Source organism: Miscanthus floridulus, chromosome 4, assembly GCF_019320115.1.
Source record: "Miscanthus floridulus cultivar M001 chromosome 4, ASM1932011v1, whole genome shotgun sequence".
NCBI classification, from domain to species: Eukaryota; Viridiplantae; Streptophyta; class Magnoliopsida; order Poales; family Poaceae; genus Miscanthus; species Miscanthus floridulus.
The window spans coordinates 115,249,196-115,271,272 of record NC_089583.1 but is presented as its reverse complement, the minus strand read 5'-3'; the positions used below and the strand labels follow the sequence as shown (position 1 = coordinate 115,271,272).

The following is a 22,077-nucleotide window of genomic DNA, read 5'->3' as shown; positions in this document are numbered from 1 at the left end:
CCATAGGGCAGAATCTAATCTCTCTTGTCATGATCTCTTCATGAAGCGAGAAAGCTATGCTATACTACTACTTGAGTAAGCCGGCAATTGACCCGTTTTGCTTGCCGTCGGTTGAAGGTGAGCCTTCCTTGGTTTATGAGTTTGTCTCGTTTTTTGCCCCCCGTTTTACTTAAAGATAAAGAGTTTATTAAGCCGTGCGAGCTTGGTATGGTATCTCGTCAATGAGCAGTATTCCATGGTACACCGTACACTTGACATTTCATCTGCATTCTGCATGCCATGGTACAGTACTGGCTCACTGAATTTGCAAGCATCGAATCGATCTGCATCGCAATACGCTTAGATCTCACAATCGACCTGGTACAGAACACGTTTACATCGCAAAACGTTTTGGACTGACTGGTGATACAGTACGTTCTTGACAATTTTACACGCTACAGAGTACACAGCACTGAAGCTTTAGAAAAAGAAGAAATAAACCGGATAAGTTGTGCTCAGAGGTCTCCATCAGGGCGCTGCGCCGACGGCGAGCGCGAGAGCGAGACCTTCCTCTTGACCTTCTCGGTGGTCCTCTCCAGGGCCTCCTCGGTGGCCCTGGCCGCCGACTCCGCCGAGTGCTCCACCGTCTCCATGCTCATCTCCAAGGTTTTCTTGGTCACCGACGCCGGGCTCCGCAGCAGATGGTACCTTGCCACACACACGGCAGCCGTGAGAACACACGTCTCCCGATCCAAACGCGAAGGACACAGCGCGCGCGCGCCAGTAAACATAATCATCTACCGCGGCTCGGCCGGCCGGAGGTTGAAGCACGCGAGCTTGGCCCAGGCGTGGAGAGCCTCGAGCCAGCGCTCGTGCCCGGAGAGGCCGATCGCCAGCTCCACCGGCTCGCGGGGCGGCCCCTGCCCCGGGGTCCCCGGCGCCGGTGGCGACAGCAGGAACAGCAGAACCGACGCCGCGACGAGCAGCACGACGACGGAGACGATGGCGGCGGCCATGCAGGTCGCCACAGGTCGCGCGGCGGCGTGGGCGCCGGCGCCATCCTTGCCCTTCTTGCCGTTCCTGTTGCTGCCGCTCATTGCCGCGGGCTGCAAGCTGGTGGTGATCGAGAGACGTCGTCGCCGCGCGCGGCTGGAACCGGTGGAGCGAGCGAAGTTAGGCGCCCCCCGGACCCATGGCCATGGATGGATGGATTGGCCGGGAGCTTTCTTCGTTCGGGCGGACACGTCCAGAGACACGTGTTGGGCTCAGGAGCCCGGCGGCCCGGAGCGCGGTTACGTGCCAGCGCACGTGTCAAGCCACGTCGGCTGCTCCTCGGTAAAAAACGAGCAGAAAAGATGTATGTCATGGGAAGAAAATTCTGTGGACCCTATGTCATGACGAGGCGGGCGCGTGGCGGAGGAGTTGATTGCACGCGAGTGCCATACGTCGCCGGGCTGTCGAGTGCACGACGCAGGCCGACGGCACTGCTGCGTCGAGAGACCACGCACGGGCACGGCAGTGATACTGATTCGTGGCGGCCACTGCGCGCCGGTCGCGACGCACGACCCATCGGGACGACGAGGCCTGACCTACCACTGCCACTACCACTCTCTCTACCAGACCGATGGATCTTCTCACTCAAAGTACGTACTACGTGGAAGCAAGTACTCCTACCAAGCTTGCTGAACGACCACTGATCTGAACACACCTGGATTGGAGACCGTTCAGCAGACGTGTTTACTTACTCCTGCTGTCCTGCCCTGATGACAGGGAATAATAATCGGCGTATCGTTCCCGGCAACTTCGGCCTTGGTTCAGTTCACATGCGACTGCGAGGAACCAAACCTGGCTAACAACCACGGCCTCTGCTGTCTGCTCTACTCGACGCTAACCATTGAGCTAATCCGAATTTATAATGGGGCAGGTTTGTTTACACACTTGCTAAAAAGACAAGGGGAGAAGGTGGGTTGTTAGTGCCGTGCCGGCGGGGGATTGGAATGTAGTGCGATCGATTAGGCTAGCTACCAGCCTCGACCCGTGTAGAATACCGAACCGTCACTGTGTGTTTAACCAACTCACTCATGGAGACACGGGTTAAGATTTGGCATTACAAACTCGTTTACATTTCTTGTTTCTTTTGTTATTAAGAAACAGTTAAATATGACTGTGGACATGTAACACTAGTTCGTTTGTCCACTGCAAGGAACACGAACAATTGTAATGTAATCAGCATGTTCGCTTGCTCGTATACAATCATGGATTATAAGCTGGAATATTATTTTTCTCTCGCACTAAACCGGTCAGCAGTAATAATCCACGATCGTTTACGACCTGCAGAACAGGCTGAATGTCTCGAGTTCAAAATTCAGTGGGACACCACACAATTAACTTTTGACTCACAGTCAAAACCTGGTGAATTCAAAGATGGTTTTATTTCCAGAAGAAGAAGAAAAGTACAGTAAAAAGCAGAGACACCCCCTGGCTCCACCGACCCGCGATCCGAAGCCAACACGGTAGGAAACCCGCCGGCCGCACTGTCCGACCGTTAGTTCCAAACCCTCCCCAGCTTAAAACGCGCCGATCCAAGAAAAGCACCCCCACCCAAACGCGCATACAGAAACGAGCAAACGGCTTGCACGCGCGCGCCATGCCCCACCGCCATCACGACGCCGCCAGCGGCGGCGACGAGGCCCCGTCCCCGCGGCCCTCGGCGTCCGGCTGCTACGCGTTCCTGACGCGCTCCCACCGCGCGGGCGCCTACCGCCGCCTCCACTCCGCGCCGGCGCTCGAGGCCGAGTCCGAGGCCGAGGCGGCGGCGGTGAGGGTGGAGGTCCGGACGGCGACGAAGGGGAGGGCGAAGAAGAGCGTGTTCCACGTCGACCCCGCCGTTCTGGAGGCCGGGCCGGTGCGCCGGCTGCTGGCGGCCTCGGGGCGGCGGGCCCCCGGCGGAGGCGTCGCCGTCGACGTCGACGCCTTGCTGTTCGAGCACCTGCTGTGGCTGGCCACCAATGCCCGCGACGGGGTGGCCGGCGACGGCGAGGAGGACTCCGCCGCTGCCGCTGATGACCTTTCCGAGATCGTCGAGTTCTACTCGCAGGACGACGACGACGACGACGACGACGACCGTGACCACGAGTTAAGCTTGTAATAATAAATTCCAGTGGCTGGCTAAGTTAAAAGTAATCTGTATTCTTAATCCGCGTCATTTAGCTCTTGTCCTTCATGTGTATAATGCTATACATGCAGTATATAATTATGATCAAGATACTACTAATGTAGTAACAATGGGAACGAATAAGCTACGTGCTCTGGCTGTCTACAACTTAAATTTGTAAGCATGCATGCTTTATATATGAAGAAACTTCGTTTCCATGTGCCAATCAAAAATTAACTCTACAGTGTTAATCTCAGATTAACACTCTGGTTTTCCAAAAAGAAAATGTCTACAATTTGTTTTTTTTTTCATACAAGATTTTTGTGGACTTCTCCTGTTACTAGCTAGCTTATTCGGGCTATCAGTCAACATCATTTTAGTAAATAGCCTGGCGTCGGGCATGGAGGAGCTATTTAGTGAGAGACCATTATGGAAAGTGGGCTTCGATAGAATACCATTCCGCAACGGGGCTTCATCAGGATGCCATTATCAAGTGCGACACAACCGTTAGGATGCCGTCCAAGAGAATTTGGAGCCTTTTATTCCCCTTCTACCCCTTCCTTCTCTCTTTTATTCCCCTTCAATAGCGACCACGCAAGCGGGGAAGATGGTCGCTGTCACAGACGCAGAGAAAGAAGCCGTGGGGCGCAGCCGTCGAGATAGGCGCGGCCGCGGCCACCCGGCACGGAGAAGGAGTTGCCGGGCGCGGCCACCGAGCAGGGACACACGGCGACGGCCATCGGAGATTTGGCGTTGAGGGCGAAGGAGTCTTTTCTTCAACGAGGGCTTCTTCCTCACCGATGCGGCTGCCGCGCTCTCGCATGCGCCTGCTGCTGTGGTCGCTGCCGCGTGGTTGCCGTCGCATGCGCCCGCGCTGTCCGCTACCACGCGCTCGCCGATGTGCTGCTAAGCTCAACGCTGGCGCGCCGCGCCACCACGCGCCTGTCTGCGAGCACCCCTGCCACGCCGCGCACCCACCTTCCGCCGCGCCATGCACGCCTTGCCTGAGCGGTCGCATCTAGCGCAGAGAAGAAAGAGTGTGGGGACGAGACTCACGGGATGGAGAAAGGAAAGGATAAGGAGAGAGAGAAGACGGTGGTTTAGGAGAAATTTAACCGTGGATTGAATGAGTTGGTTTCGTTCTTTAAAAAAAAGAATGAGTTGGGTTGAATGTGGAACCTCCTGAGTAGTTTTAGGGTTAGGACTAACTAAAAAAAACTCTACAAATATTTTTTTTAAAAACCAGAAATATCTACTTTCATCAATATTTGCGTCCGTTTCCCCGCTATGTAGATATGCATATGTTGCATATCCAGTTTCCCAATCAATCACATAGACATAGAAACGATCGATCTAACGCACGTCGTCCGAGAGTACACGGCGAGGAGAGCACGGATGAGCTCAATCAGCACCTGTGCTGCCTGGACTTCATGCGCGCGGTTGCGGGGGATTGGCCGGGCGTGGGAAGGCGGATCGAGCGGGCGGCCATGGGGTACCTCAGCGACGGAGGAAAAGAGCCCGAGAGCTTGATCCGTTCGTGACTCCCGTTCCGTCCGTCCCAATCACGACCATGAAAGGAAAAGAGAGAAGAGAGGGGTAAAAGGGGAATAAAAGGCTCCAAATTTCCTCGGATGACATCCTAGCGGTTGTGTCGCACTTGATAATAGCATCCTGATGAAGCCCCGTTGCGGGATGGCATTCTGTCGAAGCCCACTTCCCATAATGGTCTCTCACCAAATAGCCCCGCATGGAGAGAACCTTGTCGGCCTCGTTAAAGTGCGGTTGCTTCGAGGCTTGAGCTGACGACGATCCAGGCGACGATGCGTGTGTGCTGTGATGTGCAAGATGAAGCGGATAAGCTAGGCAGAGCACACGGGCGGGCTTGCGCGACGGAACGGACTGGACTGATTCCCGGGAACAGCTCTCCGGTGATGAGTGATCTGACACTGACAGCGAGAGCAGACGTGGCAATGCAACAACCGGCGCGCGCGGGGACACATGCATATGCCACCCACGGGCCGGCGTGCGTCGTCGTCCCTGTTGGTCCGGTCCGATCCGACTCCGAGCGCTGTTACCGTGAGTCGTGAGATGACAACGAGATTTGACAGGCCCGACCGTGACAGCTGAGCGCGCATGTGTATGTTTCACGGAAGGACACTGGACACGTACGTTCGTCGCTGCGAGCCGACGAGCGGAAACAAGAAAACCGAATGGGAAAGTCACGGGGCCTCCTCGGCAGTGTAGGATGGCGACTGGCAGCAAACAACACATGGATCGATCGTGGCCAGCTCCATGAGTCGATGCCGGCCGAGTGCGAGAGCGAACCCCACGTAATGGCCAGCTGATCGGGGGCAGCACGACACACTTGACACTTGCGCATCGCAAGATTCGCAGCTCGCACCAGGGTGCCGCCGCGGCGCCGCGCACCATCCGCCCGGTTTCCTCCGAAACACCCGCGCGCCTCGAGTGATTTCGCCGCTCGCCGCACCGGGTCCTTCGACTCCTTCCTCTGCTTTGCTTCGGCGGGGGTGGGCTGAGTTCCAATCCAACGGGACCACGGCCGAGCGTGTTCGCCCATAGGTCTACAACCACAGACAACTAGTCAATTGGTCACGCGTGCTATTCTGTTCTGTGAAACAATACAGTACTGTATGTGCTCAAGACCAGAAGCATGACCAAGCCATTTCAAAATACTGCTTGCTGAACCAAGGATGATGTATCTGCTAGCGAACCTAAACATTCCGGCATTATTTCAGGCTTTGAGCCAGGACAACAAAGTACAAACCATTTCGAAGCAGCGTACGAGTATGCGACTGATTTATGTGATATTTGTCTTCCCAAGAGCCCGGAGACAGTACTATTATGGAGAAGAAAGAATGCTATAGACGCTTGTACTATAATAGGAGTGTGGACAACATAAAGAAGTACATGGTGGCAAAGAAGACTGCAAAGCGAGCTGTAAGTGTGGTAAAGGGTAGAACGTACGAGGATCTTTACCAACATTTGAGATGAAGGAATGAGAGAATGACATTTATAGGATGACTAGGGTTCGTGAGAGAAAGATAAGAGACTTCAACCAAGTTAAGTGCATTAAGGATGAAAGGGAGCATCTCTTGGTGAAGGAGGAATGAGATCCGACATCGATGACAAGAGTATTTTGACAAATTGTTCAATGGTGAGAATACGGACACAACCTTTCAGTTGGATGACTCTTTTGATGACACCAATTGGCGATTTGTGCGGAGAATCCAAGAATCTAAGGTCAGAGAGGCGTTGAAAAGGATGAAAGGATGTAAGGCAATATGACCGGATGGTACCCTAATCGAGGTGTGGAGATGCCTCGAGGACATAGCTATAGTATAGCTAACCAAGTTGTTCAACCATATTTTTTAATCGAACAAGATGCCTGACGAGTGGAGTAGAAGTATATTGATACCGATCTACAAGAATAAAGGGGATATTCAAAATTGTACTAATTACCGGGGAACTAAGTTGATGAGCCATACTATGAAGCTATGGAAGAGAGTTATCGAGCATCGCTTAAGAGCAATAACGCGGGTCTCTATGAACCAATTTGGTTTCATGCCCGGAAGGTCAACCATGGAAGCCATTTTCACAATAAGACAAGTTATGAAGCGGTACAGAGAGAAGAACAAGGACCTACACATGGTTTTTATTGACTTGGAAAAGGCTTATGATAAAATACCAAGAAATGTAATGTGGTTGGCTTTGGACAAACATAAAGTCCCAACGAAGTACGTCGGGCTCATTAAGAACATGTACAACAATGTTGTGACTAGTGTTCGAACAAGTGATGGAGACACGGATGACTTCCCGATTAGGATTGGACTACATCAAGGGTCTGCTTTGAGCCCTTATCTGTTTACCTTAGTGATGGATGAGGTCACAAGGGACATACAAGGGGACATCCCTTGGTGTATGCTTTTCGCGGACGATATAGTGCTAGTTGATAAAAACCGGGCAGGAGTGAATCAGAAACTGGAGTTATGGCGGGAGACTTTGGAGTCCAAAGGTTTTAGACTCAGTAGAACTAAAACTGAGTATATGAAATGTGACTTCGGCACTACTACTCGGGAGGAGGAAGATATTAATTTGGAAGGTAAATAGTGTCTAGGAAGGATACCTTTCGATATTTAGGATCAATACTATAGAGAGATGGAGATATTGATGAAGATGTTAGCCATAGAATCAAAGCGGAGTGGATGAAGTGGCGCCAAGCATCTGGTGTCCTATGTGACAAAAGGGTACCACAAAAGTTAAAAGGTAAGTTTTATAGGACGACGATTAGACCTGCTATGTTGTATGGTGCAAAATGTTGGCTTACGAAAAAACGACATGTTCAACAGATAAGTGTCGCGGAAATGCATATGTTGCGTTGGATTTGCGGTCATACAAGAAGGGATTGAGTTCAGAACGATGATATATGTGATAGATTAGGGGTAGCACCAATTGAAGAAAAGCTTGTCCAACACCGGTTGAGATGGTTTTGACATATCCAACGAAGACCTCCAAAGGCACCGGTGCGTAGTGGAATCCTAAGCCAGGATAGTAACGTTGTCGGGTACCTTACAATGGGGTACCCCAAGCGAAACATCAAATAGGTCGCTAAAGTCCCATCTAAAAAAATAAAAGCTAGAAGGTAAGTCGTGAGCCCCTCACCCGCCACGATCGAGCCCACTGGGCCCTCCCCCTCCTCGCCTCGAGCCTCGAGCAGGAGGTCTCGGCATCCCGACGCAAACTCCGCTTCGTGCGAGGCTCCCCAGGGAAGGCCTCGGTAGCGAACGCCGTCTCCGCCTCGCCCGAGGCCCTCCACAGAAGGCCTTGGCAGGAGGCGCGTTCTCCGTATCGCGTGAGGCCTCTCGCGCGAGGCCTCGACAAGGAGCCTGATCTCCATCACGCGCGAGGCCTCATTCTCCGTATCGCTCGAGGCCGGCTCGTCCGCGGTCCGTCGCCCCCCGCCTCTGCCGATCCTCCCGACAGCGCGTCATGTCTCATTAATGCTTCAACCACTCCCACAATCTCAGCCGGATGGTGGCTTAACGCCACAGAATGGCCGACGCGACCCGAGGTCGCATCAGCGCCATACCGGCCGGGACAGGGCACGACGGGGATTACCGGCCACTGTGTCCTAACACTGTGTCCACGATCAACGCCATACCGGCTGGGACAGGGTACGACGGGGATTACCGGCCACTATGTCATAACGCTGTACCCATGATCAGCCAAGGCCTCGGCACTGTACACCAGGGCCTCGGTGATCTTGGGGTTCGTGCCTGCCGAGACCCCCCCACCGCAGTACAAGCCTCGGCACCGACCAAGTCTCGGCCTCGCGTACAGTCCCTCCACAGTGGCTTGCACGTTCGCCGCCGCGTCCACTCCGAGGCATTCCAGGGGTTCCCACGACGCACAGGATATGATGGGACGACCACGCCGCCCCAGTACTCCAAGGACGGACCACTCCGACGACCACGCCGCCACAGGAACAGGCCACAGGGTTCGGACATGCCGCCCCTGTTGGCATGACGCCGCATAGTAATACATGTACTGTCCTTATCCTCCCTTCAACTATAAAAGGAGAAGACTTGGGCTACTTAGGGGGGGAGAACACCTAGTAACACACACACACGCACACATTCCCGCCGCCTAAGAGCGACGTCTCAGACGGCCCACACGACACCTTGCCGAGACCTGGGACTAGTTCCCTCCTTCCCTTAGCTTGTAACCCCCTACTATGAGCACTTCGGTGCAAGGAATACAAGTTCGATCTCTCAGACTGGACATAGGGTACCGATTACCCGAACCAGTATAAATCTTGTGTCTCTTTGCATCACCATCCGAAATCGGGAGCACGTAGAACAAATTCACTAGTCAGTTGAGGACCCTCTGGTCTGAAACACCGACAGTTGGCACGCCAGGTAGGGGCCTCTGTGTGTCAGTTTCGTCATCCCAGCAGGTGCCGGATGGCAGACCCCGTACGACCATTGCGTCTCGGCACCGTGGCTTGGTTGGGAGCCTAGAGTTCATGTCTCTAGGGCATGAGTACGACATGGTACTCCTCACTCCTCGAGCCCCACCGTCTGACGATGAAGTTACGCACCGGCAGCCCAGGCGCAGGCGGCGCCCGAGCGGCCGCTCTCGCCACGCTCGCCAGGCATGACGCGAGCAAGGCCACCCCGACGCTACGCGAACCCGGGGCGGCACGTCACTCCCCGCCGATATCCTACGACCAACTGTTGGTACGGGGTCCCTGGCTGAGGACCTGTCTGGCCTGAGCTTGGACAAAGGAAAATCACCGGTGGCTCGCGGCGATGCCCAGTCGTCAAGCTTCGCTCCCCCACTCCCTGAAGAACCGACCCCGGCGGAGCAGAATCTGGCGACGGCACCATCCCTATAACCCTTTGGGTTGAGAAATGCCGCCGCTTCTTACGCCTACGCATACGCTGCCGCTCACGAGGATCCCTCAGAGCACTGCCAGCGCTTCGGTCTCGACCTAAGCACCCACACCGACTCCTCGGATGAGGACGCGGCATGGCCCGGAGTGGATTTCTCCGGGCTCCACGACTCTAGGGCTTTGCGCCAGTTCTTGGCCGCAAGCGACTACTGCTTTGGTTACTCCGACTCCGACGACGAAGGCACTTACGATCCCACTCGCGAGTGTTTCCACGTTGGGCTCGGGATGCCGAGGGCAGGCGAAGAGGACGAGGCGGCAGGTAGCCGCTCCCCGCTTCGCCCAGGGGCGGGCGCCGCCACGCCCCCACGCATTGCCCTGCTGGCCGTACGAAATGAGAACGTTGCTCTTGCACGACCTCAGCGCCCAGACCTAGAGCAGCTCTGAGAGCTCCAGGCCAAGGTCGAACAAGACCAACTCCTTCTACAGCAGCTTCGAGACACTCTCGAACAAGAACAGCGAGGCCACGGCGAAGGCGGGGGAGCCCGACGGAGGGCCCGCGATGTGCATCATCACCGCATCCACGACGACGAAGGGAGTGAGCAACCCCCAGTCTTCAATCGTGCTAGCCAGAACATTGCGGCTGCGGCAATGCTGCTCCACGCAATACCCGAGCCTTCCACCACGGAGGGGCGGCGGGTCTGCGGCGAGCTCCGCGATCTCCTAGAGACCGCTGCGGTTCAGCAGGCCGAGAGTTTCGCTTCCCGACGGCACGGGGGCGCCTCGAACCTGCCCACGGCGCCGCCTCGGCAGGAGAGGGAAGCCCCGGCTCGCCCCGAGCCCGACCGAGCGCCAATAGCCCACAGCGTCCCCATGCTTCTGGACCGCCTCGGTAATCGACGCGAGGTGCAGGGAGACCATGAGGTGGTCAGCAGGCGACAACGCCACGACAACGAGGGGCCCGCTCGGGGCTACCACCCACACCGGGGCGGTCGCTATGACAGTGGGGAGGACCGCAGTCCTTCCCCTGAACCGCCAGGCCCTCGTGTCTTCAGCAGGGCCATCCACGCTGCTCTTTTTCCCACCCGGTTCCGGCAGCCGGCCAATCTCGCAAGGTACAACAGCGAGACCAACCCGAAGCTCTAGCTTGCCGATTACCGCCTGGCCTGCCAGCTGGGTGGCGCGGACGATGACCTGCTCATCATCCGCAATCTCCCCTTGCTCCTATCGGACTCGGCGCGAGCCTGGCTCGAGCACCTTCCTCCCTCGCAAATCCACGACTGGCGCGACTTGGTTAGGATCTTCGTCGGGAACTTCCAGGGCACATACGTGCGCCCTGGGAACTCCTAGGACCTTAAGAACTGTCGCCAGAAGCCGGACGAGTCTCTTCGAGACTGAAGGGTCGAGATGGCGACTAGAGGGGGGTGAATAGTCTTTTCTAAAACTTAATCGCGTCGGCTAACCGATACAAATGCGGAATTTAAACTAACGGTTTAGCCAAGACTACACCCCACTAAATATGTTCACTAGCACCTTGCAAAGATAACAATTAAGCAATAAAGGTGCTGGGCTAGCTAGAGCTCTCCTAAACAATTCTAGGAGCAAGGTTACACAAACCTATGCCACTAGTACTTTAAAGCGACAAGGGAGCTCCTACACATGCTAGTAAGCAAAAGCACAAAGCTAACGATGCTCACTAGCAATGCTCAATAACAAGGCAACCAATGCCTAATTAGAGAGCACAAATACTTAGCTACACAAACTAAGCAATGTGACTAACAAGGTTACTAAAACCAAATTAGCCACGCAAGGGAGCTATTTCTATGCTACACAAGCAAGAAGGTAATTAGCAAGCTACACAAGCTATCTAATTACAAGAGTAACTACACAAGCTTAATATGTATAAAAGTAATTGCAAGCTTGTGTAATGGGGATGCAAACCAACAGGAAGAACAAGGCTGACACGATGATTTTTCTCCCGAGGTTCACGTGTTTGCCAACACGCTAGTCCCCGTTGTGTCGACCGCTCACTTGGTGGTTCGGCGGCTAATTAGCATCACCCGCTAAGCCCGCATGTCGGGCGCCGCAAGAACCTACCCCTTGAGTGAGGGTAGCTCAATGACACGCTTTACTAGAGTTGCTCTTCGCGACTCCCGCGGGGCGAGCACAATGCCCCTCACAAGCACTTCTCCGGAGCGCCGCACAAGCTTCTTGCGCGCTTCGACGGAGACCACCACCAAGCCGTCTAGGAGGTGGCAACCTCCAAGAGTAACAAGCACCACCGGCTTGCAACTCGATCACCTAGTGCCACTCGATGCAACCTCACGATGCAATCGCACTAGAATCGCTCACTCACACAATCGAATGATCACTATCAAGTATATGTGTGATGGAGGGCTCCCAAGCACTCACAAGCATGGACACTAAGTCCCTTGACGTGCTCTACACCAGCCATGGCCGAAGGCCACTTCTATTTATAGCCCCAAGGGCTAAACTAGCCGTTACCCCCTTCACTGGGCAATGGTCGGGCCGACCGGATGCTCCGGTCGTGTTGACCGGACGCTGGACCTCAGCGTCCGGTCGCCCACAGACGACCACGTGTCCCGGTTCCAACGGTCACTTGACCTGACCGGACGCTGAACCCCCAGCGTCCGGTCGTTTCCAGTAAGCTCCCGAGCATGACCGGACGCGTCCGGTCGAACACGATCGGACGCAGCCAGCGTCCGGTCACTCTCCAGCTACTGCTACACTCCACGTCAGCGCGACCGGACGCAGCCTTCCAGCGTCCGGTGCATTCAGATCCAGCGTCCGGTCAGTTGACCGATGCCAGCATCTTCTCCATTCTCTTCACCCTTGCTCAAGTGTGCTAACCACAAGAATTTGCATCCGGCGCAATAGAAAATAGGCATTCCATTTTCCCGAAAGCGCCAAGTGTACACAACCATGTGTAAGTGTACCCAAACCCATCTCACCCCTGCAAACACCACCTCCTTTGTAAATGTGCCAACACCACCAAGTGTACACCACCATATGTAAGTGTGTTAGCATTTTCACAATCATTTCCCAAAGGATGTTAGCCACTCAACTTGCCACGCCACTCGATCCTAGCGACAATGCAAAGTTAGATCACTCGAGTGTCACTAGATGACCGATATGCAAACAAGTTTGCCCCTCTTGATAGTACGGCCATCTATTCTAAACCCGGTCATAAACTTCTCTACACACCTGTGACCGGTGAAATGAAATGCCCTAGGTTATACCTTTGCCTTGCGCATTCCATTCCATCTCCTTCAATATCGATGCAACACATGCACCAACACGATTAACAATGATATGATCCACTTCATATCATCACATGATCATATTGGTTCATCGATCTTAACTCTACTTGCTCTTCACCGTTGCCATCATCCATCGGCGCCAAGTCTTGCTCAAGCTTCACCGCCACGCGATCCATCACTCCAAAGCCTTCGACTTGCCCTTCACGCTTGCAACCGGTCCATCAAGCCAAGTCTTGTCTTGATCTTCTCCACCTTGATCACATGACTCAATGTCATGTCTCATGTGCATTTAAGCTCCTTCATCATCACATGTGTGAGCTTTGCAACATCTCCAAGCCATTTTCACCTCCATGGCATATGTTGCTCATACACATGTACCTGTGGACTAATCACCTGTGTATCTCACATAAACACAATTAGTCCACCTAAGTTGTCACTCAATTACCAAAACCAAACAAGGACCTTTCAGAGACTTCATCCGACGCTTCTCCAAACAGTGCACCGAGTTGCCCACCGTCGGTGATTCAGAGATCGTCCAAGCTTTCCTCTCCGGCACCACTTGTCGGGACTTGGTCCGAGAGTTAGGTCGGAATGTGCCGCGCTCTGCTGCCGCGCTTCTCGACATCGCCACCAGCTTCGCCTCGGGTGAAGAGGCTGTCGGAGCCATCTTCCCCAACACCGACACCAAGGGCAAGCGGAGGGACGAGGCCCCCGGGGCCTCAGCCACCCACCTCCCTAAGAGAAAGAAAAAGGGGCGCCTAGGGAAGCAGGAGGTCCTGGAGGCTGATCTGGTCGCAGCCGCGGAACGCAAGAACCCCCGAGGCTTCAAAGGCCCCAGGCCCTTCGACGACATGCTCAAGAAACCCTGCCCTTACCACTAGGGCCCGGTCAAGCACGCTCTTGAGGATTGCACCATGCTGCGGCGTTACTACGCCAAGCTCGGGCTCCCCGACGATGACGCCAAGCAGAAGGGCGCCGGTGGCCGGGACAAAGACAAGGACGATGGGTTCCTCGAGGTACGCAACGCCTTCATGATCTTCGGTGGGCCCTCGGCCTGCCTTACGGCGCGGCAGCGCAAGAGGGAACGCCGAGAGGTCTTCTCGGCTAAGGTGGCCACCCCCCAATACCTCGACTGGTCTCGAGAGGCGATCACCTTCGATCGAGATGACCACCCTGACCATATTCCGAATCCCGAGCAGTACCCACTGGTCGTCGACCCGATCATTGGCAACACCCGACTCTCCAAAGTGTTGATGGACGGAGGCAGCGGCCTCAACATCCTCTACGCCAACACCCTGGAGCTCTTGGAGATCGACCGGTCGAGGCTCCGAGGCGACGTCGCACCCTTCCACGGCATCATGCCAGGGAAGCGCACGCGACCCCTCGGGCGCATCGACCTTCCTGTCTGCTTCGGCACCCCCTCCAACTACCGCAAGGAAGTCCTCACCTTCGAGGTAGTCGGGTTCGGGGGAGCCTACCACGCCATCCTGGGGCGGCCGTGCTACGCCAAGTTCATGGCAGTGCCCAACTATACCTACCTCAAGCTCAAAATGCCAGGCCCTAGCGGTGTCATCACGGTCGAGTCCACGTACGAACATGCGTATGACTGCGACGTCGAATGCATCGAGTACGCCGAGGCTCTTGCAGAGGCCGAGACCCTCATCGCCCACCTCGACCAACTCAGTGGCGAGGTACCTGACTCCAAGCGTCGCGCGGGGGCGTTCGAGCCCGCAGAAACCATCAAACTCATCTCGGTCGACCCCGACTGCCCCGACGACCGAACGCTAAGGATCAGCGCCTCCCTCGACATCAAATAGGAAACCGTGCTCGTCGACTTTCTCCGCGCGAACGCCGACATATTCGCATGGAGTCCCTCGGACATGCCGGGCATACCAAGGGAGGTCGCCGAGCATGCCCTGGACATCCGGGCCAAATCTAGACCCGCGAGACAACGCCTGCGCCGCTTCGACGAGGAAAAGCGTAGGGCCATCGGTGAGGAGATACAGAAACTCTTGGCGGCCGGGTTCATCAAGGAAGTGTCCCACCCAGAGTGGTTGGCTAACCCCGTGTTGGTCAAGAAGAAAAATGGGAAATGGAGAATGTGTGTAGACTACACCAGTTTGAACAAAGCCTGTCCAAAGGTCCCCTTCCCATTACCTCAAATCGATCAAATTGTTGATTCCACCGCAGGGTGCGAGACCCTGTCTTTCCTCGATGCGTATTCTGGTTACCATCAGATCAAGATGAAAGAGTCCGACCAACTCGCGACTTCTTTCATCACACCATTTGGCATGTACTGCTATGTCACGATGCCCTTCGGCCTCAGAAACGCAGGTGCCACGTACCAACGATGCATGACCCGGGTCTTTGGCGACAACATTGGGCGGACCATCGAGGCCTACGTAGACGACATCGTGGTCAAGACCAGGAAGGCCGAGGGTCTCGTCGACGACTTAAGGATAACCTTTAAATGCCTTAGGGAGAAGGGCATCAAGCTCAATCCCGAGAAGTGTGTGTTCAGGGTCCCCCGAGGCATGCTCTTGGGATTCATAGTCTCGGAACACGGCATTGAAGCCAACCCAGAGAAAGTCTCGGCCATAACCAGCATGGGACCAATCAGAGACCTCAAGGGAGTGCAAAGGGTCATGGGATGCCTTGCGGCCCTGAGCCGCTTCATCTCACGCCTCGGCGAAAAAGGCTTGCCTCTGTACCGACTCTTGAAAAAGTCCGAGCGTTTTTCTTGGACCCCTGAGGCCGAGGAAGCCCTCAATAGACTCAAGAGGCTGCTCACCAATCCTCCCATCCTGATACCCCCGGCCATGGACGAGGCCCTCTTACTCTACGTCGCCGCAATGACCCAAGTGGTCAGCGCCGCCATAGTGGTAGAGAGACAGGAAGAAGGGCATACTCTGCCCACCCAACGACCCGTTTATTTCATCAGCGAGGTGCTCTCCGAGACCAAAGCACGCTACCCCCACATCCAGAAGCTGGTCTACGCCGTAGTCCTAGCCCGGCGCAAACTGCGCCACTACTTCGAGTCGCACCCGGTGACTGTGGTATCATCCTTCCCCCTGGGCGAGATAGTTCATAACCGGGAGGCCTCGGGCAGGATAGCCAAGTGGGCTATCGAGCTTATGGGGGAAACCTTGACCTTTATGCCTCGAAAAGCGATCAAGTCTCAGGTCTTGGCCGATTTCGTAGCTGAATGGACAGATACCCAACTGCCGCCTGCTCAAATTCAGATGGAATGCTGGACCTTGTACTTCGACGGATCCCTAATGAAGACTAGGGCAGGCGCGGGCCTGCTCTTCATTTCGCCCCTCGGAGTACACATGCGCTACATGGTGCGGCTCCACTTTACCGCCTCCAACAATGTGGCCGAATACGAGGCCCTCGTCAATGGCTTGCAAGTCGCCATCAAGCTTGGGGCACGACGCCTCGACGTCCGAGGCGACTCGCGGCTCGTCATAGATCAAGTGATGAAGGAGTCAAACTGCCTCGACCCCAAAATGGAGGCTTACTGCAAGATGGTACGATGCCTAGAAGACAAGTTCGACGGTCTTGAACTAAATCACGTCGCGCGGAAATACAACGAGGCCGCCGACGAGCTGGCAAAGATGGCCTCGGCGCGAGCCCCGGTCCCCCCGAACGTCTTCGCCAGGGACCCTCCACAAACCTTCATCGGTTGCACCTCAACAACAGAGGAGGGCCCACCTATGGAGCCCATGGCGAAGCCCGATGCCCCCTCTGCTGCCGAGACCCCCTCGACGGAGCCTGAGGTCATGGAGGTCAACGCCGAGCCTCTACAGATGGATCAGGACGCGGATTGGCGGGTCCCATTCCTCGGTTGGCTTGATCAGGGGGATCTCCCTGACGATAGGACCGAAGCGCGACGGCTCGCACGCCAAGCCAAGACCTACGCCCTCTACAATGGCGAATTGTACAGGCGAAGTCCCTCAGGTGTCCTCCAACGTTGTATCAGTGCCAAGGTGGGCCAGGCCCTGCTTTGGGACTTACACGCAGGCGCCTGCGGGCACCATGCGGCGCCTCGGACGCTCGTAGGGAACGCTTTCCGCCAAGGGTTCTACTGGTCGACGGCGGTCGCCGACGCTACCAAGCTAGTACGCTCCTGCGAAGGATGCCAGTAGTACGCTCGGCAGACACATCTCCCGACCCAGGCCCTGCAAACCATCCCCATCACATGGCCGTTCGCCGTGTGGGGGCTCGACATGGTCGGGCCTCTGCAAAAGGCTCCTGGGGGCTACACCCATCTACTGGTATCAATCGATAAGTTCTCCAAATGGATCGAGGCTCGTCCGATCAATCGAATCAAATCCGAGCAGGCGGTGCTGTTCTTCACTGACATTATCCACAAGTTTGGGGTCCCCAACACCATCGTCACCGACAACGGCACGCAGTTCACTGGCAAAAAGTTCCTGATGTTCTGCGACGACCACCACATCCGTGTGGCCTGGTCGGCCGTAGGACACCCAAGGACCAATGGCCAAGTAGAGCGTGCCAACGGCATGATCCTACAAGGCCTCAAGCCAAGGATTCACAACCGGTTGAAAAAGTTTGGCAAGAAATAGCTCACTGAACTCCCGTCGGTCATCTAGAGCCTGAGGAATACTCCAAGCCGAGCCACGGGATTCACGCCTTTCTTCCTAGTCTATGGGGCCGAGGCCATCCTCCCCACCGACCTGGAATATGGTTCCCCGAGGCTGCAAGCCTATAACGAGCAAAGTAACCGCACCACCCGAGAGGACGCCCTTGATCAGCTAGAGGAAGCCTGAGACGTCGCGCTACTACACTCGGCCAAGTACCAGCAGAGCCTACGGCGCTATCAGGTCCGACGCGTCCGAGGCCGAGACTTGAAGGTAGGCGACCTGGTGTTGAGGCTAGCACAGAGCAACAAGGGTCGCCACAAGCTGACCCCGCCATGGAAAGGACCGTACATCGTCGCCCAAGTACTGAAGCCCGGGACCTACAAGCTGGCCAACGAGAAGGGCGAAATCTTCACCAACGCTTGGAACATAGAACAGCTACGTCGCTTTTATCCCTAAATTTCCAAGCATTATATATGTCGTTTTCCAAAATACAATTAAAAAGCGTTCTTTAGTTGGTCTTATTTTTCGAGAAACCCCCCGAGCCCATCGTAGGTCTCGGCAATACAATCAACACGATAAGGGAGACTCGGCTCCACCTTGGCAGAACCAAGCCTCCCTCGGGGGCTAGATGGGGGACTCCCCCTAGGTCCCACGCACTATTCTTTAGTTGTTTTTCACAAAAATTCCTACACCAAGACTCTAGCAGGCTCTGACAAATCATTTGCAAAGACTCCTCGGACCAAGGTCCATTTCCTAAGCAAGAGGCCAGTAGAGTCGCGAGACGGCCTACGCCCCCGGGCTACGGCACTCCCTCACTACCTCTCGCTCAAGGGACGGCTTAGGCCCCAAAGGGGTATTTTGCAAAACGAAATCTGATCAGAAGCAACAGAGGACAAAGGCTCGGAAGCATGAGAAAAACAACTAAGAAACACAAATACTTCAGAAACAAGGGCCTCGACGGCCACAAACGTTATGATACAAAAATAACCCCTGTTCTATCTTTACATAGCCCCCGGGGCCCAGATTAAGGCTCGGGGCCTTCAGCATCGGCAGATGGTAGGGGAGGAACCACCTCCTCTTCGAAGAGCGTCGCCAGCGCCGTGCTAGGGCCCTCCGCCGCCTCCATCAGCTTCGCGACCGCCGCGTTGGCCTCCTCGTCATCATCGGGCAGAACATAGCCATCACTGATGGTCGGGAGGTCGACGCCAAGGTAGTGAGAGGAGATGACGGCCATCGCCCGCTTGACACCCGTGTGCAGCGCCCCTCGGATTCGCTCACGCACCTGGCTGCTCAGCGCAATCAAGCGACTCCCAAGGGAGCTGCCTGACTGAACCCCCTCGACCTCCAAGGCCTCGCAGGCGGAAAGGGCGACACGTTTCAGCGCCTCGTGCTCCTCGATCTCGGTGTTGAGCACTGTCTACACCGCGCTGGAAGCCTCGGCGGCTCGAGCGAACTCCGCCTCTGACTCTGCACCGCGAAAAATGGAATGAGGTCGAGCCAGAGAAAAAACAACCCAAGTTAAGGACGGAAGCCCACGAAACTCACCCTTGGCCTTCTGCTCCCAGCGTCGGGTCTCGGCCGCCGCCCTAGAAGCTTCACTCCCCAGCTCTGCATCATACAAAGAAGTTAGGAAGCGAACATAAGGAGAAGGAAACGAAACAGGGGGACTGGAGCTCACCCTCGACCGTCCCCCTCAAAACCACAGCCTCGATTTGCGAGGCCTCAACTGAAGCAAGGGCCTCGTCCAAAGCGCCTTTGGTCAGCTGGTGCACACTCTCCTCTGCCCCCAGCTGCTCGGCGAGGGCCTTGCCCGAGGCCGTCGCTTCTTCAGCCCGGGATCTGAAGGCATCCCGATCGCTAACGGCGCGGGTAAGCTCCTCCTCCAGCTCCTTGATCCGCGCCGCCAAGGGGTGAGCTGCGTCTGAGCTGTGGCCACCTCGACCCTCGCGTCGGCACAGAGAAGGCGGAGGTCCTCCACCCTCCGCGCTTCGTGCCGACAGGAGCTCGTTAGCATCGGCAAGAAGGCCCCTCTGCCGCTGAAGCTGGTCCCAGATTCCCCTCTCCCGCCGGAGGAAGACCGACTTCCCAAGGGACCGGGTCTCGAGCTCCTGAGGAGGCAGAGCAGAGGGTCGTCGATTGCGACAAAACCGAGAAAAGAACAACGTCACGCGAGAAAGGAAAACACGAACCTGGGCGACTCTGGGCAGTTCATCGGCCACCATGGACAAGCGTTTGTCCGTAGCGACCGCTCCGCCAGCTCGCGGTACTGCTCGAAGGTACTCCAGCGCCCGCCCTCGGCCGTGTCCTCGAGGGCGAACAGAGGCTCCCCCTCAGGGTTGTCCCGGCTCCACCACAGTACCCGCGGGTGATCCCACCCGCGGGGCTCGGGTCGCACCCGCACGAGGGCCGAGCTTCCCTCGCCCAAGAGCGGCGCCGGCTGCTCCACGGCATCGGTCTCCTCGGCGCCGACCACCTCCCGCGCTCGGGAAGTATCGTCGGAGGATATCGGATAGACCTCCGTCTCCCGGGCGCTCTCCCACAACAACGGCGGGCCCTGAGCCAAGGGCACAGCCGAGGCCTCTGCCGCCTGCATCTCCGCCTCCGCACAGACGGCCTCGCAGCCATCACGACGGCCGTGGTGACCTCGGGAGCTCCGGCATCTACAATCACGGCCTCGGCGGTCTCGGGGGGCTCCGGCCTCCGCCATTGTGGCCTCGGTAGACGCAGAACGCCGACCGCGAACACCGCGGTCGTAGGCGCCGGGGCCTCCATCGCCTCAGCCTCGGAGGCCTCGGGAGCCTCGGCAACAAAGGGCACGACGGCTCCATCCGACCGTATAGGGGCCGCCTCGGCAACCCCTCCTTGGGCGGCCGGTTCCTTTGGGTCGACCCTCGCCGACGCCGCGCCACGTTGGATGGCGGCTTGTGCCTCCACCACCCAGTGGGCGGAGGAGCCGGGGCTCGCCTTAAGCGCCTTGAGGGGCACCAAGGGAAGGTCATCCGCAGGCCGCTTTCCGACTAAAGAAAATTAACCTACAGGGTCAGCGCGAGACCAAAAAAGCAAACGGAAGACACTACGACCCTGCCAAAATGCACTTACTTAGAACGGGGCGGCCCCCGCTTCGCCACAGCAAACCTCATCCGCAACGGCGGAGGCGGCGGCAGTGGCGTCGCATCCGTATCCATCAGCGCCGGTCGGTCCTCAGCGGACCCCGGCGCCCCTTCGGTCCTCTACGGGGCGATGGCGTTGCCTCCACCGCTACCTGCTCCGCCACGGCCGCCGAGCCTACCGGGCTGACGGCGCGTTTGCCTAACGCCCGCGCCTCGGCGTATCAGCCTCGGCCTCGGAGCGGGCAACCGCCGGCCCCGGGTCCGCTTCTCCTTCCCCTTCCCGGGGTGCCGGGCTGCTTGCCGACGCCCCGGGCGCCACCTCACGACATCAGGAAGGTGGTCCAGGGGACCTCTCGCCCTCCCTCGCCCTTGTCGTTCCCGTCCGAGGCCCTCCGTCGACAACGACGTCGACGGGGATTCCTCCAACGGAGACCATCCTTCCGTTGCTGACGGCGGCGCTTATCCAATGCCTCGCGCGCAAGGATGTGCTTCGTGCGCTTCGCCGTCTTAGCGTCCTTTCGCTTCTTCTGCGCGTCGGCATGAGCGCGGTTGATCGCCCGCTGCGCCCCGCGTCCTCGGGAACGGGCGGTGGGGAGGAGCGCACGTCGCTCATCCCCTGAAGGAACGACAAACGCGCATGAGGAACAAGGGATAAAGGGAGATTGAGAGGGCTCAGAGGCCACAGCGGCACTCGACTTCCAGTGAAAGGAACCCCCGCCGACGGTCGCATAGCGAAGGGGGTCAGGTTGCCGCCCCTCAACTTCGCATCTACCGTCTCCCCCAACCCGACGGTGAATTCCTCATCGGAGAGGGCGGAGGAAGACATCCGAGTGCCCTCAACGTGGCTCATCCGGCCTCATCTCGAACAGCCGCCGCCGGCCGAGCCATCAGAGGCAGCACCCTCTAGCGGTGGAAGGCGGCCACGACCACAGCGACCGTGAGGCCATGACTCCGCAGCCTCGCCAGCCCCTCCAGGAGGCGGCTCCAGCTTGGGCTGGTCGACCTTCGAGACGCCCCACTTCCATTTCTCCGGGCAACTCCCCACAATCTGCCCAGGTATAAGGGGGAAGTCCACCGTCGTCGTTGCGGAGTAAAACAACTCGTGTACCACCGGCGGTTGGAGGACGCAAGTGGGCCGGGGAGTAGAGAGTGCATGGCGGTCCTGACGCACTTGGAGGTGCAGCCTCCGGCCCTCGATGCCTTCCTCTTACCCGACGTGCCCGTCGGCTTGGTAGTGTGCCCCGCCCAGAACAGGTGGAGCATCAATCCCAATGGGAGCGATCCCCAAATACCCCTCGCAGACGGCAACAAAGATAGCCGCCTGAGCGATGGAGTTGGGATTAAAATTATGGAGCTTCCACACCGTAGTAGTGCGGGAGCGCCCGCATAACCGACGGTCCGCTGGGACGCCGAGGCCGCGCTCGTGGAAGGAGACGAAGCTCACGACGTAGGCGTCGCGGGGGCCTCGGCTCCGGCTCGCCGTACGGAGCAATCCACTCCGGCCTACTAGGGTCTGTCACCGGGTGGAGGAGTCCAC

At 56.9% G+C, this 22,077-nt stretch overlaps 2 protein-coding genes across 2 annotated transcripts; one reads left to right on the top strand and one right to left on the bottom strand.

The window, feature by feature from the left end:
• Positions 1-229: 229 nt before the first annotated feature.
• Positions 230-1,862, bottom strand: LOC136552750 (uncharacterized). The gene is made up of 2 exons (XM_066544316.1): positions 781-1,862; positions 230-687 (listed from the first exon to the last, which is right to left on the bottom strand). Exons 1-2 carry the CDS (start codon positions 1,074-1,076, stop codon positions 495-497), a joined length of 489 nt encoding a protein of 162 aa, XP_066400413.1. The 5' UTR covers positions 1,077-1,862; the 3' UTR covers positions 230-494.
• Positions 1,863-2,538: 676 nt separating this feature from the next.
• On the top strand, positions 2,539-3,380 carry LOC136552749 (auxin-responsive protein SAUR76-like). Its single transcript, XM_066544315.1, has one exon. The coding sequence runs from the start codon at positions 2,627-2,629 to the stop codon at positions 3,125-3,127; it is 501 nt and encodes a 166-aa protein (XP_066400412.1). The 5' UTR covers positions 2,539-2,626; the 3' UTR covers positions 3,128-3,380.
• The last annotated feature ends 18,697 nt before the right edge of the window (positions 3,381-22,077 follow it).